Source organism: Nycticebus coucang, chromosome 14 (assembly GCF_027406575.1).
Source record: "Nycticebus coucang isolate mNycCou1 chromosome 14, mNycCou1.pri, whole genome shotgun sequence".
NCBI lineage: Eukaryota > Metazoa > Chordata > Mammalia > Primates > Lorisidae > Nycticebus > Nycticebus coucang.
Window position 1 is genome coordinate 83,956,158 of NC_069793.1, and position 17,490 is coordinate 83,973,647.

The window sequence follows — 17,490 nt, forward strand, 5'->3', positions numbered from 1 at the left end:
AAAAGAGGAGCCGAGGTTTAAGGTGGAGGCTATAGGAGGCATAAGGAGGTTAATTGTGAATATATAAATTTGAGATGCCCTTAAGACCTCCAGGTGAGAATGTCTGCATGCTAATGTCATAAATGATACTTCTACCAACTAACAGAAGTGATAAAGCGAAATCATAGAAAGGATGTGGAGAGTGAATGCTGGTGGGTGAAAGTGAGACTAAGAAGAAAGTGACCCTTTAATTGATTAAAAAATAGAAAGGGTACAGTAGTATCTTTTTTTTTTTTTAAATAAGTGTTTTTTTTTGTTTGTTTGGTTTTTTTTTTTTTGCAGTTTCTGGCCTGGGCTGGGTTTGAACCCACCACCTCCGGCATATGGGACTGGCGCCCTACCCCTTTGAGCCACAGGCATCACCCAGAAATGGTACAGTAGTATATTTACTTAAATTTCTGATTACTTAAAAGGAAAATAAGAATTGACGGAACTACAAGCATTTGGTATGTTATAAACGCTTTATACATCAAAATAAGGATTCTAGGAACAATAACAATTAAAAATAAAGAGTACAGGAGGAACTTCTGGGGTGAGGTAGAGTGAAGCAGAAAGCAACTAAGTTCCTGTACTGCAGTCTCAAAAAAGCCAAAGAAATGCAAAAATCAAACATTTTAAAGGCAATGCAGATATATGAAAGCAACTAGGACAAAATGAAGTAACAGAGGGACTTGCAGAGGTGTGCAGGACGTGGCCAGCTGCAGTGTTGCCAGAGGGGATCTGTGGGTTCCGGCTGCAGGATCAAGGCTGAAGACACATCCGGGCCCAAGGCAGGGACTTGCATTTTCTAGAGCTTCCATAACAAAGAATGAAAAATGGGATGACTTAACGCTACAGAAATTTATTTTCTCAGTTCTGGAGGTGAGAAGTCTAAAACCAGGTACGGGCAATGTCGTGCTCCTCTGCGGCTCTGGGTAGAATTCCTCTTTGCCTCTTCCTCACTTCTGGTGCTGGCCATCGGTACTTGATAATCTTTAGCTTGCTGGCCCAGCAACCCCAGCTGCGCCTGTGGCAGCCCATCTTTTCCTTGTGCCTCTTTCTGTCCCTTCCTGTGCCTCGTTTTTACTTTTTATAAAGACACCGATCATATCAGATCAAGGTCCTACCCCACTCCAGTGAGACTTCATCCTATCTAATTACATTTGCGATGGCCTTGATTCTAAATAGGGCCGCATTCTGAGGCTCTGGCAACAAACAAACAAGCACGAACAGGTATTGAGGATGGGGGACTGGACAGTAATTCAACCCACTATAAAATACTACTGAAAAAAGAGGAAACAGCAAAGTGATGGCTGTTGAAATCATCGGGCATAACACTTTCTAAACTCTAGGATCCCTAAATGCATGATAGCCATTTCGTTCTGTGATTCAGTCACTGATTCTGGGGTTTACATGCAAGGCTCAAGATTCTGAAGAGATAATTTATATGTAGGACACTACAAAAGTTGTGAGAGAGACTCTGCTATAATCTACCGTTTCACTTCTAAGAAACACAGGCACAGCATCCTTTCTGATTCACCTGTGCAAGTTTCAACGGGTTCAGCTTTTGGTTGCTGCCAGGAGGGCTTCATTTGTTTCCATCTGCATGGATTTTACATTGCCCGATTTTTTTTATATCTCACAACTTTTGTAATAATCCACCTATCTCTCATTATTTTTGTAATATTTGGAAGAAAATTCCATTGAGGAATGGAGACTCCTCACATTTCAATTATCCTTGTTTTTAGGACACATGTCAAATTTTCTGTCTGAATCATAGAGAGAAAAAAGACAACATAACCTGGAGAATAAGTCCTATGTGTGACATGGTCAATGATCTAACATTGTAACTGGGTAGGAGAGGGAGTGGAGAGAGAAATGAGACAAATAAATGCTTAAGAACATAATGCCTGGGGTAGCACCTGGGGCTCAGTGGGTAGGGTGCCGGCCCCATATACTGAGGGTGGTGGGTTCAAACCCGGCCCCGGCCAAACTGCAACCAAAAAATAGCCAGGCGTCGTGGCGTGCGCCTGTAGTCCAAGTTACTCAGGAGACTGAGGCAAGAGAATCGCCTGAGCACCTAGGAGTTGGAGGTTGTTGTGAGCTGTGACTCCATAGCACTCAACCAAGGGCAATAAAGTGAGACTCTGTCTCAAATAAATAAATAAATAAATAATGCTTGGGAACTTTTCAAATTTGATACAAGTTCTTATTCCACAGATTTAAGAGACTGTAAATCCTAGAAAATAAACAGGCAAACAAAAACTCAATGAGCTTCATCATAGACAGTATAACCCACTAAAATTAAGAAAAGATAAATTTAAAAGCCTAGGGAAAAAAAGACAAATTGCCATCAGAGGAGCCACATAAAATGATGGCTAACTTCTCAGTGAAATCATGAAATCCAGAAAAAAATGGAATGCCATTTTTGAAGAAAAATAATCTAAAATGCAAACAAACAAAAGAAAATTTGCCAATATAAAATACTAAGTGAAAATATCCTTTAAAATAAAAGTGAAATGCAGATGTCTCAGAAAAAATAGCTTGATATGACTTATTGGCAGGCAACCTACACTATAAGAAACACTAAAGGAATTTCTTTAGGCTAAAAGATTACAGATGAAAATAGGTAAGTACAAGGAGTAAAAATCAATGAAGTAGATAAATATGATTATTGACCATTTAGGGCAACAATCATAAAAAAAGTCCTATAGTATCTATAGGACTGTGTCTATAGTACATATAAAAATAAATTATATGGCAATAACAAAAAATGTGAAGAAGTAAAAAGACTTAAGTGTTTATAAGATTCTTGAGTGTAAATAAAAATCGCCTTAAAAGTCTGTATTAAATTAGGACTCACTGGTAATTTCTACGGAAAATTCTACATAAATTATACTAAGAGGTAAGACAAAAATGTTAAAAGGGGTGACAGGATAGAACAAACAGTATTGATCAATATAAGCAAAGGCAGTCAAGAAGGAGGAACGAGATACTGACTAACAAATTGGACAAATAGAAAATAAGTAGTCAATGAAACAGGAAGATAATAAAAAGCCCAGCTTCTGATTTGCAATTTTATGATGCATATACTGACAAAGGGCTCATTCCTAGTATATGGGGAATTCTTCAAAAAGGTATTAAAAAGATAGTAGACTCTGGACGGCACCTGTGGCTCAAAGGAGTAGGGCGCTGGCCCCATATGCTGGAGGTGGTGGGTTCAAACCCAACCCCGGGCACAAACTGTAAAAAAAAAAAAAAAAAAAAAGATAGTAGACTCAAAGTAATGTTTGAAAGTCTTGAACACTTTACAAAAGAATATATCAACTTTGCAATACGCATATGCAAGTTCAGCTTTGAAGTACATCACAACACAGCCAATTAAAGTCAAAGTATGGCAGAACCACACAATCATGGACTGCCTAAAATAGAAACAACAAAATTAGGTGTTGACAGTGGTATGGAACAACTTAAACTCTCACAAATGACAGGGATGAAATGCTAACAGGAGATATTTGACTGAAAAAGGAACTGGCTTCAAATGTAGAGGAAGTGGATATTTGGATATCTTTTATTGCATTCCATAGTCATACCTAAATGATTTTAAGTATTATTTTTCTTTGTATCTTAATCTATATATAAATTATTATATAAGGCAAATTTGATCATGATTTTTTAAAACCTGTTATATGTTATTTCTTTAGTCCAATACAGTGGTTAAACTAGACAATTCTGAGTTCAAGTCTCAGTTCCAGTGCCTAATAAGTTTTATGACCTTGAGGAATTTATTTGGTTTCCCTAAATATTTATTTTGTAATCTTTGAAATGAAGAAAATAGTTCTTCCCTCACTGAGAAGAATAACAGATGTATCAAATATACAGTGTCTCTGTTGATGTACCAAATGACGAGTTGTCGGGCAAGATTCCAAGAGGGGAACTAAAGAGAGCTTTCCATGACTACAGTAAGAAGCAAATTCTGTGCAGAGAGATCAGTTACACCAACACGCCCACCCAGGAGACAGAGGGCTGTGGTAGGAGGTCAAAGGGCGAAGAGTACAGAATGGTTTCCATACAAGAGCGCAAAATATTTTCAGGAAAATCAGTTGAAGAGGTTTTCAAGATTATATCTAAGTAAGGCTCCCAGCAAAGAAAGAGTGAGAGAAACAAAGAACTGTTTTCAAGAGGAGTCATTTCAAACAAAAAGGAGGAGAAGGAAGACATTAGTGTGAAAGAAGGTGCAGACCAACTGGAAAAATTTCCTTTTTAAAATGCACTGGTTAGGGTTGTTGCCAACTCCTTAGTAAAGAGGAATTGGAGATGAGACCTGTGCTCCTCCTTACCTTTTATAACTCCTCCAGTGAAGATCACAAATAATCTGTACACAAACATAAAACAGGACCACAGAAAGACATTGCTTCCCTAATCTCAAGAGAGAAATTTGTGTCCTTAGTAAACTGCATAGAATTGCTAAAATATACAAAATTAATCACAAAAATTGAAATTGTGAGCCATAAATGGCAGTGCTTTTTAATTTTATATATTTTTCATAAAAGTAAAATTACAAAAAGGAAATGAATGAGCATTTGGACATTTTGGACAAATCAAGATCTGAAGTAGGAGGAAGCAAATATACTCTCACCTTGTGCTTATTGACTTCCGTGTGTCATTCAACAGTACACCATTCCCTTCTCCAGCATTCCTCCCTACCCAAATAGGAACTGATACAAAGGAGCCACATCCTTGTTTCAGGAAGTAATAACATTTAAAAACAATCACTTCAACTCAGCACTCTTAGCACAGTGGTATGGTGCTGGCCACATGCATGGAGGCTCATGGGTTCGAACCCAGCCCGGGTCAGCTAAGCAACAATGACAACTACAACCAAAAAATAGCCGGGCGTTGTGGCGGGCACCTGTAGTCCCAGCTACTTGGGAGGCTGAAGCAAGAGACTCACTTAAGCCCAAGAGTTTGAGGTTGCTGTGAACTATGACGCCACAGCATCCTACTGAGGGCAACATAGTCAGACTCTGTCTCAAAAAAAGAAAAAAAAAAAAGAAAAAGAAAAGAAAAGAAAACAACAAAAAATCACTTCATCCTTTACTATCTCTATCATTTCTTGAAAGAATAAACTGATAGTAAAAACAGGATAGCTAGGACTTTGAGGGGACAATGCTTTATAAAGAATTCACTACATTGTTCTTTTTTCCCCTCAGGTTGTTGGTGGTATGTTGACAAGCTCTTTGTGGACTGAAACTGGTTCGGGGACCAAGATTTCAAACCCAGTTCCCCAGGGTACTCTGGTGTCCCAGCATCATGGATGAAGGTACCTACACCACTAACTTAAAGAGTTTACTCCTGTACAAATGCATATGGGGTTCTAACTCATACACAATGTGAGATAAGACAGTCTCCTCAAATTCTTCATTAATCTTAAAAAAGTTTGACCTTTGCAGGCATTGATGTATATATCAAGATTGGCTCTACCTGGGTGTCAAGTCAAGCTTCCCTTTGGGTGTACTAGAAATAATATTAACCAAACCCTTGGCTTAAAATATCTTATTGTATCACTTATAATAAGGACAAATTGCAATTTTCATTGGAATGCCTATCGCCCTTCCTGGACAATAAACTTTTGAAGGCAAGAACTAGCTTTTCCCATCCTAGTACTCTTAAAATTAAATCAACATGTGGTACATTGTAAGTATTTGATGAATGATCAAATGAATAGTTCTGCTCAAGTTATGTTTCCTGAAACATTATAATTATACGTCACAAATTCCCAGTACTATTTTGTGGTTTATTGATGGAAGTAGGGATTGGATCTGTCTTTCGACCTCTTTTATTGATTCTTCAGACATATGAACCCTCCCCCAGTGTGTGCGTCCACTGAGCAAACTGCTCAAGATAATAGAAACGAGCAGAGTGTAGTTCCTGCTTTCAAAGACGTCAAGACTAGTTTCATTCTGGGGCTCGTATGATCCTTTTGTCACAGTGCCTTACAGAAACATACCTGATTTCTTGCATTATATAAATAGAAATAATCTAATCATCTAAAATCTCAGTAGAGTAAAGATAACTTGCTCTGGTATGTTTCTCTTAGAATGAAACCTGTTTATCACCGTAAGTGGCAATGCCCACTCTATTTATGTGAGAGTTCTTCTCTCTAACAAATTACAATCACTATCCCCATGACACAGTTTACTTAAATTGGAGCCCGAGCTTTATCCACCTTAAATGGAACAATAAATCTGCTTACTATCGCAAGTCTTGTTGTATTTGCTGTTCTCCTGTGCAGACCCTTCCAGCCGGCACTGAAAACGATGCTGCCAAAATTCTTGAAACCAAGGGTTACGGAGGTTTGTTTCTGGCCGGAGTTTCAGGTAATAATCATCGAACCACTTGACATCAGGTGATTGGAGCTTGATTGTGATTCCACCAACAGCTTCTCGCTGATATCCATCTGTCACGTCATATCTGTCGGCCCAGCCGTCACTGTGGGGAAACAAAAGAAAACCCCATGGCTTAGAACAGGTATCTTCTGAGCAGATGAGTTCATTTGTTTGCTTTTTACAAAGGTTAGTTATGTGATAGCTCCTTCAGCCACACTGTGATCTTGCATTACACGTAGGTGAGCATTGATGCAGCAGTCTGTTAGAATAAAGAGTGCAATAACGCCATGGAAATGTTAGGTTAAAGGTGCTAGAAGGCACTAACCTTATTACCTTGAACTGCAGAGAATAAGCAGGAACTTTATCAGCATTTTATGGGTTACACAGTACAGTATGTATGCATGCAAGCTGCACAATCATCATTCACATTCTTCAACGGACATCTATTAGCTAGGTCAACTTACTTTTTTTCTTTTATTTTAGAATAATAATCATCAAAATGATCATAAATAAGAATAAAAGAATATTTCCCAAACATTCCTAATGTTAATCATCCATGACACGCTGTTTACTGGTCTTCACATTTTACGAGTGAATAATAGGGTTAACACAAAGCCTGGCTGCTGATGCTCCTTCTAGTAAGTGTCGATTTGTCAGAGCTTCAAACTGAAATCTTTGTAGTGCAGTGTACAAATGCTCTTTCCTTTCCCATGAAACTTCTGAAATACATTTAAATACACATTTGAAATCATGTTTTACATTAGAGACCCTGAAAGGACTTCTTAACAATGGAACGTCAAGGATGGTGACAGAGATCATACTTCTCAACATTGCTGTTGTTCTATGCCCTGATCAAAGTAATCCAAGAATTTTAAAATAAAAGAGTGTGAAATATAGCAGAGTATCACAGAATAAGGAAAAGTATTCTAAGAGTACTTAGAAAATACCCATGAAACACAACACTGGAAATCAGAATAAAAGATCTGAAAAGAGGTTTATATCGTATTTGGGTACCACTTCGGGTATCCAGGAAGGAGACTGGGGCTTGTCCCTCCTCCCTGCCACTGGAATACACACAGCTTGGCCTGTCTATCTGCTGGGAGCCAGTGGTACTATCCTCCCGTTAGGAAGAGATGCATGTGTTTGCAGTGTATGGTGACCCACAATTACGTTAATGCACACAGCTATGATTTAATAATAAATAAATTTAAAAAAAGATAAAAGTAAGACAAGAGAAGGAAGAGAAAGACCTCAAAGATTGAGGGGAAGAGGAGAAGGGACCCTCGTGATTGCAAAGCAGAAAAAGTGTTTGGACGTAAGCTGGGAGTAGGAAGCGGTGGACACTGGGAACATATTTACATCACAAATCACTGCTTATTTCATTGATAGTCACATGTTTTTATCTAACAGAATGTTAATTTCTTTTTATCTTCCTTTAAACAAATTTGTGTCCTTATCTTTTTTTTTTTTTTTTTCTAGTCAAAGAGGATAATCCGATGTTTTGCCTATAAAACCAGTGCTAGGGAAAGTATTATGTAAGTAATTAATTAAAATGACACAAAATGCATGAACTTTTTTTCGTTATGCTCTGCTTTACCAACTTTTATTTAAAAATCAACTTTTGAAATTGTTCCAAAAGTCAAAGATTACTCATTAAGATATCACAGGGGTTGAGATGACTTGAGATATTTTCCCAAAGCATCAGTAAATGGATGGAAAAGGAGGGGGAAAAAAGAAAGAAAATGAACTCTTTCTTCCTCTAAATCCTCTTTGACAAGAAGATACTTCATTAAAAAACATTGTCTATGGTGAAATTTCAAAAACTTTTGTGGCAGATCAGGAAAAGAAAAAAAAAAGTAATGTAGTATGTTTTGTCCTGATGTTGAATTTGGTTATTTCACACATTATCTTTCCTCAAGTTTCTCATTTTCAGCTCCAGAAGATTTTATTTAAAGCTGACAAGTTGAAATGAAGTGGGCTTGTTTGCCTCATTTTCTCCTCTGTTTTGGAGGGTTTATTTTATCACTGATCTGAGAGTGTGGGGCTCATTGGCACTTGGGAAGATGCATGGGCGTGCTGCAAATGGGACAGGAAGCTCTGTTTGTCAAGCAGAGCCCATTCTCCAAGGAAGTGAGAATCTAAATTGCTCCTTTTGTTAACGTTAGCTTGATGTTATGTAATGCTGTGATTATGAATATTACATAAGAAATGTAAGATTATAATGGGTCCAATTTACCCTTCACAATTCATTCATTGAATTTAATGGAGATTGTAGAAAGCTTGTCTTGGTAAACTTTTTTGCAGGTAATATTTCCATAAAAGAAAAGCGTCAGGACCAGAAAGTGATAATTTACTCCTCTCTCATTGTATTATTTCTCTCTCTCTTCTTTGTTGAAATAAAATCTTATTCTCTAAGTGTATAAATTTAGAAAAGACGTTTTATTAGTAGCCCTAGAAATTAATAAGGTTAAAATAATTTTTATTACTGATGTCTCTAATAAACAACAAAATAAAGATCGTAAAGAAGTCAGTTTGGAAACAGAAAATCTATCCATGTCTATGTGACAAAATATGTCTATTCTATTAAAAATTTTTGGAGAATGTCTAATATATACATCCCATGAAAACTTATTCAATGCGGGCTCAATTAGAGGGTACAATATTGACTTTTGGTTATTAAATATTAACATTTTCATAAAAATGTGCTTTGAAAGATTTGTAGTTAGATGAGAGGCCATCTCTAAGTATGCTGCAATAAATCTAACAGTAAAATGAAATACTAAGAAAAACTTGAGCTTTCTTACCATTGAATGCTTTACATTACTTTGGTAAAATGAACCTTCAAGATTCTGTCACAATTTTAATACTTTGGGTTACATATATTTTACCAAATCAAGGGATACTAACATTTTCATAGATATGTACAGAGTGTGAAAAATTTGAGTCTCCTAATATGTATATCTCCATCTGAGGTCCAACAAGATGACCCTTTGCCTTCTTGCTGCACTTATCACGCTATAAACAAGTCTTTTTTATTGTCTATTTAGGGCCAGTATTTTTATATTTTTGCCCTTTTCTTGGTGATTTTGCCATTTTACTTAGCCTCCAAGAGTAGTGTCCATGTGTTATCTAGTATTTCTAAAACAAGAACAGTATAATATAAATAGAAAATCTAATCACCCCTCTGTATCCACCAGTTCTGAATTCAGGGACTTAATCAAGAATCAAAAATATGGCTGGGTGCCTATAGCACAGTAAGTACTGTAGTGAGCCTGTAGCTCAGTGAGTAGGGTGCCAGCCACATACACTGAGCCTGGCAGGCTCAAGCCCAGCCAGGGCCTGCTAAACAACAATGACCACTGCAACAAAAAAAAAGCTAGGCATTATGGTAAGTGCCTGTAGTCCCAGCTACTTGGGAGGCTGAGGCAAGAGTATCACTTAAGCTGAAGAGTTTGAGGTTGCTGTGAGCTGTGACATCATGGCACTCTACCGAGGGCAACATAGTGAGACTCTGTCTCAAAATAAATAAATAAATAAATAATATGTGGGGAAAAATAATATAAACACAAAAATAATATAAATGAAAACAATATAACATGATGATTATTTACACAGCATTTGCAGTGTATTAGGAATTATAGTAATCTAGAGGTGATTTAAAATATATGAGAAAATGTTTGTAGGTTGTATGTAAACACTAAGCCACTTTCTATCAGGAACTTGAGCATCCTCAGATTTTGGTATGAGGGGAAGGGAGCATCTTAGCACCCATCTGCTAATACTGAAGGAACAGGGATAACTGTGCATAGAATATACATATATTAAATAAGCTGCTGCAAGTACAACCCTAAAGAATCACAAACTATATTAAAATAGGTGTTTTAATACAGAAACACAAAAAAACCAAGGTTATTTACTGACTAGTTTATGAAATGTTGTGACTGGAGGCTCACACACAACTCAACTTGTATTTTTTACAGTTCAGTACTTACTAATTTAATGTTTTCTATATGGAATATTACTGTGAATCATGACAACTTACTGTAAATACACAGAGTCTTAACCTGGATGCTGTTTTAGTCAGGTTTGTAAGTAACTTAGATACTTGAAATAGGAAAAAAATTCTTAACTATACATATGTACCTGATTCTCACAACACCTTACCTTAGATTCCTTTAAAGCTCCCCTGTGGACATCTTAAAGACATGCTCTTGTAGCAAGAATTTAATCTTCTCCCCAAGATTGCATTACCCAAAATATATTCTCCTGTTCTACAATTTACCTTTCCCCCTTTCTCCTTCCAAACTCAATTTCTATTATTTCTCATAATTAGCAACTCAAGAAAGTTAATTTTTTTTTTCTTTTCAACAGATGGTTCTTGTTTAAAGCAAAATCAACTCTGAAATTCTTCAGCTAAAATTTGTCTTTTATGTTTCTATAATCTTCCTTCTTTTCTTTAAACTTTATTAAATATCTACCTATCTTAGTCTGACTTCTTTCGTGGCACTAAATAGTCCCAAATGCTTAGTTGGGACAATAGAACAAAGGTTTATTTCCTACTCAGCCTTTATGTTGACTGCAGATGGTCTTTGACTCTGATCCACGTCATCTTCAATCTGACGCACAGTCTGAAGGAGCAGCCTGCTTCTGGGACTTGCCAATATTGTACGGGGAAAACAGAGAAAACGAGGATCAATGGTTCTTCAAGTTTTTCTTAGAAGTGGCCATGTCACTCCTGCTTATATTTCACTGACCAAAACAAATCACATAAACCTGAATGGAACAGTCATCTATGGTTTCTACCTGAGGGAGGAACAGTGAATATGTTGAAGAAAATGCAATTGATGACATTTACTATGTGTTGAAATTATACTGACAATGAGAAAAATGAAAATTAAATAGGTTTTAGACACTGCACTCCAGATTGTTAACTCACAATCTACCCTGTTTCCCCGAAAATAAGACAGTGTCTTATATTAAGTTTTGCTCCCAAAGATGCGCTAGGTCTTATTTTCAGGGGACGTCTTATCTTTCCTGTAAGTAGGTCTTGTTTTCGGAGGATGTCTTATTTTTGGGGAAACAGGGTAGTTAACTGAAGGAGGAATCTTTCTTTATATGTACCTGATTCTAAAAATACCTTACCAGTAGATACTTAAATTCCTTTAAATATTCCCTATCAATAGCAATAGTGTAGCACCATGTCCCAGGTTGAATGATACAGGAAGATGAAAGTTTGGTGTGAGAAAGAAAGAAAACGAATATGATTTGAGATCTGTAATTATCAGATTTACTTTTATATGCTCTCTGCCAGTTCTTCTTCTCCTAGATTTCAAAATATTCTCTACATCTACAATTAGTTTGAATGTTAAAATATACAATGTCTACCTTAAGAACATGCTCTTCTTGCAAGAAGGGATTATAAAGGAGGATAGACACATAAATAAATGATAACATACAAATGATTGTCGTTATAGGTGTAAACCAAATGCGATGGGAGAGAAGACCAATAAATAATTTACTACCTCTTCATAGGAAGATAAGATTCAAATTGAGTTTGACAAATGTGGATAAAGGAGTGATAATAGTATTCTGAAATATTATTTTCCATATAATGAGAAGATATTGATGAAGGAAGGAGTATTATGAAGCGCTGCAGCCATGTAGTGTACAGGACGGTGAAGGAATGAGAGTGAGCTGAGGACAACCAATTGCAAATGTGTTTTTGTGCCATCCCAACCTTCTGGACCTTCTCATGAAGGTAATGGAAGTCCGTGGTATATTTTATGGTGATAAATGATATGTAAAGATGATGTGAACAGAATGAACTCTGATGGAGTGTGGGTAACACAGCAGAACAGTCGAAGATGAGTGAGAGAGAATCAGTGGTAAAGAAAACCCATGGAGGCTTGAACTGGGAGAGCAGCAGTGGGAATGAAGAGCCATATTTTAAGGAATCCTACGGGAAGATCCCTGGGACTACAAGTATAGGGAATAGAGGTTAAAGGAGGATTTTTTTTTTCATGGTTTCCAGGAGAAGAATAGCAATAGTGTAGCACCATGTTCTAAGTTGAATGATACAGCAAGATAAAAAGTTCAGTGTGAAAAAGAAAGAAAATGAATATGATTTGAGATCTGTAATTACCAGATTTACCTTTATATGCTCTCTACCATTTATTTTTCTTCTAGATTTCAAAATATTCTCTACATTTACAATTGGTTGGAATGTTAAAAATACAATTTAATAACATTCTTATCTGTGGTCCCAATACCATGCTAACCCACCCTATTCTATTCTGTGTGTGCCTATGTATGTTGAACAATAGCTATTGGCATTCAAAACAATGCCAAATAATGGCAATTACAGAAGCACAAGGACTTGGTATTCTATACTGCTGCATTGCAGTAGTATACATTTTTAACTTTAGAATTACTATTTTTATTAATCATTTTATTAAATTAATAAGGTATAAATTAGACCAATACTTTTACAAAATAATTAGTATAGAGTTAGAGCCAATAGGTTTAACATCACAATCTTTTTTTTGCTGGAAAGTGAAAGTCACTGGGAGCCACACGTTAACAAGAATACATGAAAATAAATCTTGGAATATTGTGAAGAACAGCAGCTTCAGAGTTATTGAATGCTAGAGTACAGATGATAAATAATTTTAAAATTTGTCTCTTATCAAAATCAAAATCTGCCAAATACGGACAACATAATTTGTTCTTTCTTTCCTCATTTTCTATCAATATATGTTTTAAGTTATTGTTATGGAAAACCGAAACATACTTGTAGCCCTGAAAATTGCATTGAGTGATTTGTTAGTAACAGTCTCAATGTTTTATTCATTGCAATTCGTTAATTCAATAAACATTTTGAATGCCTCTTCTGTGCCAGACACTGTGGCAGGTTCCAGTCCATGCCCTGGGGGAGTCAGCAGTCCATTAGGCATGACCAGCCGGACTGGGTATTGCCAATTTCCAGGCCATTGGGTTTTCCTCATTTATTCTTCAAACTGAACATTCCCCTGCCTTTTTACTCAATCATTCGATAAACAATACAACTCATTAGGTTTCCAGTCACCAAATTGTCATTTACTGAAAATCACGTTCCTGTTCTGCCTCCAGAAGATTATTCCCTGATCACCTCAATTAGTAGTCTGGGTGTTTTCAAACTCTTAATTCTTACATTTACAATCTCTTGATTATTTACATAGAAGGCTAATTACATACAATGGATATGGACTTCCCTAGCTGAACTATCAAATGGCAAAACAGTTATTCACTATAACTCTACAGAGTTCTGGGGGAAGGCATTTCACTGTGCTACTTTCCTGGCAAACAGTGAATAAATCACCTTGAAGTCTATTCTGAAAGGAGCAATATCAGACTAAAAATGTAGGCATCTGAATGACTTATTTGTAGAAGTTAGCAGTCATTAAATCGGTGTCAGAGATATGAGTGTGTGAGTGTGTGTGTGTTTGGGTCTGTGGGGGAGGGGTGCCAGCTATAAGAAGTCATTCTGGCAACTGAAATCATTGGTTCTGTTTATCATGATGCCATTGGTACCGCTGAGACTAACCACGCACATGCTGCCTGCTGGAGCCATAGCACATTGATTCTTGTTCTGTAAATATGTTACACTTTCACACCTCCCAGACTCTGAGCATGCTATTCCCTCTGCACAGAGTGCCATTCTCTCAACTCCTCACACACTGCCTGATTTCAAACTATATAATTCATCAAGCTGACAGGTTGAGCTTGAATGCAACTTATCAAAACCTTTCTCAAGCTCCCCTGGATTTAAAAGTTCCATCCACTTTGCTTCTAAAATGCTGTGACATTCATTCCTTTATTCACTGAGCAAGTATTATGTAACTAGTTCTAAATGTGGGACTATAGTGAACAAGAAGGCAAGATTACTGCTCTCAAAGAGGTAAACATTAGGATGCTTTCAGTGTGGCGATTGTCATCATGTTAAATTTAGCGACATTTATTTTTGTTTCTTTCATGTAGACTCTAAATTTTATATTTTGGACATCTATGTATCCTACTGTTTATTATAATGCTCGGCACATACTAAGCATTCAAAAACTGTTTAATATAGCCTGTTAGAAAATTAGGCTTTAAAAGGCAAACTTTAAATTACACAGAATTATTTTCATATAACCACAGTTACTCATTTTAATTGAGAAGCAACACTGTCATGTGCCTTATAAAATGACTCTAAAAGGCTGAGTTGATTCCCCCTCCAGCACGGTCCTCTCCTTCTCTACCTGACGCTATTAAGGTTAATGAGTACATTCATTAGGCTGCATCCCAGCATTTTTTTTTTTTTTCAAAGTCTGTTCACAGCCCACATAGTTATTATGGAAACTGCTGTTCTACCCACATGTAATCATCATCCTGCCAAATCTCTTACCAATAGCATTTTAACAGATATTTTGGGATTTTTTATTTTAATAGTGGGAGTCTACTGACTGCTTGGCTGTCTTCATATAATACTCCTCCCCCCCTCCATGGGAGTAGGAAGGCTTAAAATCTCTAAATAATAATGAAAAGCAGGGAAGGATATGGATATTTTAAATAAAAGCTCATATGAATACATAGCAGCCAACACTAATGAATTGTTTAATATCAAAAAGAAGTAAAATGTAGAGTTGTTGAGAAAAAGGTGAGATTATTGACTATGAATCAACTTGTGGCCTGTAAATCTCAGTTTTTCCTGTTTCCAAATGAATTATAAAAGGTAAATAGAGATGAATTGAAAGAGCACTGTCCGAACATACAAAGTAAGTTACAAAATCAGGCACCTGCAGTTTGCTGTGTGTCCAGAATAAGATGATTCCCACTGTGTGACTTTGCCTAATGCTCTTCAAGGCTTACAGATGATTATTACCACCCCTAGGTTTTTGGGTAAGGAAAGTGAGACTTAAAGGATTAAATAACATACTCTTAACCCTACAGCAAATGTAGAGGGGATTTAAACCCAGATCTTGCTAATTCTAAAACTTCAATATTTTTCATTCTTCACAGAACATACCAAGAAATAGCATGGAGTGATGACAGCCCTGAGAACTGTTTCTTAAAGGATTATATCCAAGACGCTGGGAGGAGAGGGCAGGCTGGGAATGTATACGCAGAGGTCGAAGATGGTGCCCACGATCCCTGATCTTTGGGGTACACGCACCTTTCCCAGTTATTTAGTCAAATGCTATTCTAGATATGTATTTCTATGGAGGACTTTTCAAGATACAATTTAGTTCCCAAATCTGATGATTTTAAAATAAGGATATTATCCTCTGTGAATCTGATCTAATCAGGTGAGCCCATTCCTGGCAATTGAAATTTAAACAAAAGAAGGATTTGGGATAAGAGGAAGGAAAATCTCCATTGTTGACTTTGACAGAAGAAAGAGTGAGAAGGAGAGGAAGGACCATGGCCTTTCAGAGCTGAGACTTGCTTTCAGCTAACTAACGGCAAGGAAATGGGGACATGGGACTACACCCTGAAAGAACTGAAGTCAGCCAAAGACTCCAATGTGCTTAGCAGTGGAGCTTTCACAAGTCCTCCAGAGAGCAATGCACTCGCCAACACTCTGACTGCAGCCTGTTTGACCCTGAGCAGAGAAGCTGATTTTCTATCCTGGACTCCCAACATTTGAAAAACTTGAGTTAAGAGATGAATATTGCTTTAAGGTGCTAAACTTGTGATAGTGCATTACACATACATAAGAATAGAAAGTTATGTCTCATTCCACACCTCTGTTCTACATTTCCTCAACAGAAAGGTGGATGCCTGTTAATATTGGAAAAGATACAATCTTGGGAGGTCTGCCTTCATCATTGTAAAAGGATAGTTAAAAAAACAACAATAAAATAAAACAACCTATTAGAATAGTTGGAACATCCATCCTGCCTTAATCTCAGTCCCTAGTGGCAGGCATTCTCTCCTCTGATTTAACATTTTGTCTCTCAGGGGATGTTTTCTCACCATTCACATCCTGTACAGAGGAAAAGCGGAGAAATGTCTTTGTAAAAAGATTGATTGCTGTGTGTATTCCACAATCCTCTGTTTCTCTGTCATATTAAAGCAGTTTGGAGAAATGCATAAAATTGAGGCTATTGTGTAAAATGTACAATTTAGTAAGCAGAATGATTCACTTAGAGAAAACACTTTGAACAAGCTTCTGTATCCACAGCTTTTTTTCATAATTTTTTTTTTTTTTTTTTAGTTTTCTTAGTTTCTTAGTTTTCAAGTTATAAACCCCTTTTCCACAGAATTGAATTAACTCCTTATGTTCAGCTGGTGAACTTCATCTGTGGAATTAGTGCCTCGAGTTTTCTGTTACATCTGTATGCTAGGACACCATCCACCTTTTCTGAAATAGTTTCTTCTCTTCTTTATTTATCTCGTTAATGAAGACCAAACAGTACCCAAGAGCACAATTTAAGTGCTAAAAAAGTACAAAGTACAATGTTCAATCAATCAATTATTGTTTATTGAATATCTATGAAATTTCTTTTTTTTTTTTATTGTTGGGGATTCATTGAGGGTACAATAAGCCAGGTTACACTGATTGCATTTGTTATGTAAAGTCCTTTTTGCAATCATGTCTTGCCCCCAGAAGGTGTGGCATACACCAAGGCCCCACCCCTCTCCTTCCTTCCCTCTCTCTGCTTTTCCTTCCCCCCCACCCATGATCTTAATTTCAAGCAATAGGGAAGATGTTGTTAACGAATATAATCTGCAACCTCACTTTATCTTATTCCATTTTATCTCATAACAGATCACCAGGAACTTCATAATTCAGATCTAATATATTTTCCTCGATTTTCCTGAAGTATTTGATACTACTTTTTCATTCAGCAAAATCTAATGAGTAACATAGCGCATATTATGTTCTCTGCAGAGTGCTACATATGGGGCATCAACAGATGAAAACTTACCATTCCTTACCACCCATTCTTCAGCATTACAGACAGGCAAATGTAAAATTTACTTGGATGACAGCAATGATCATGCGTTTAGTCTTTGCTATCAGATAGGCATTGCTCTAAGGAATATAAATGTGTTTATGTTT

At 36.7% G+C, this 17,490-nt stretch overlaps 1 protein-coding gene across 4 annotated transcripts in view; it reads right to left on the reverse strand.

Moving 5' to 3' along the window:
* Nucleotides 1-17,490, reverse strand: part of GRM5 (glutamate metabotropic receptor 5) — a 521,853-nt gene that overhangs the window by 156,647 nt on the left and 347,716 nt on the right. For all 4 annotated transcript variants that reach the window (XM_053561783.1, XM_053561779.1, XM_053561781.1 and 1 more), the window contains exon 4: nucleotides 6,275-6,510. In XM_053561783.1, the coding sequence (XP_053417758.1) occupies nucleotides 6,275-6,510 (236 nt within the window). The remainder of the gene's footprint in view (nucleotides 1-6,274; nucleotides 6,511-17,490) is intronic.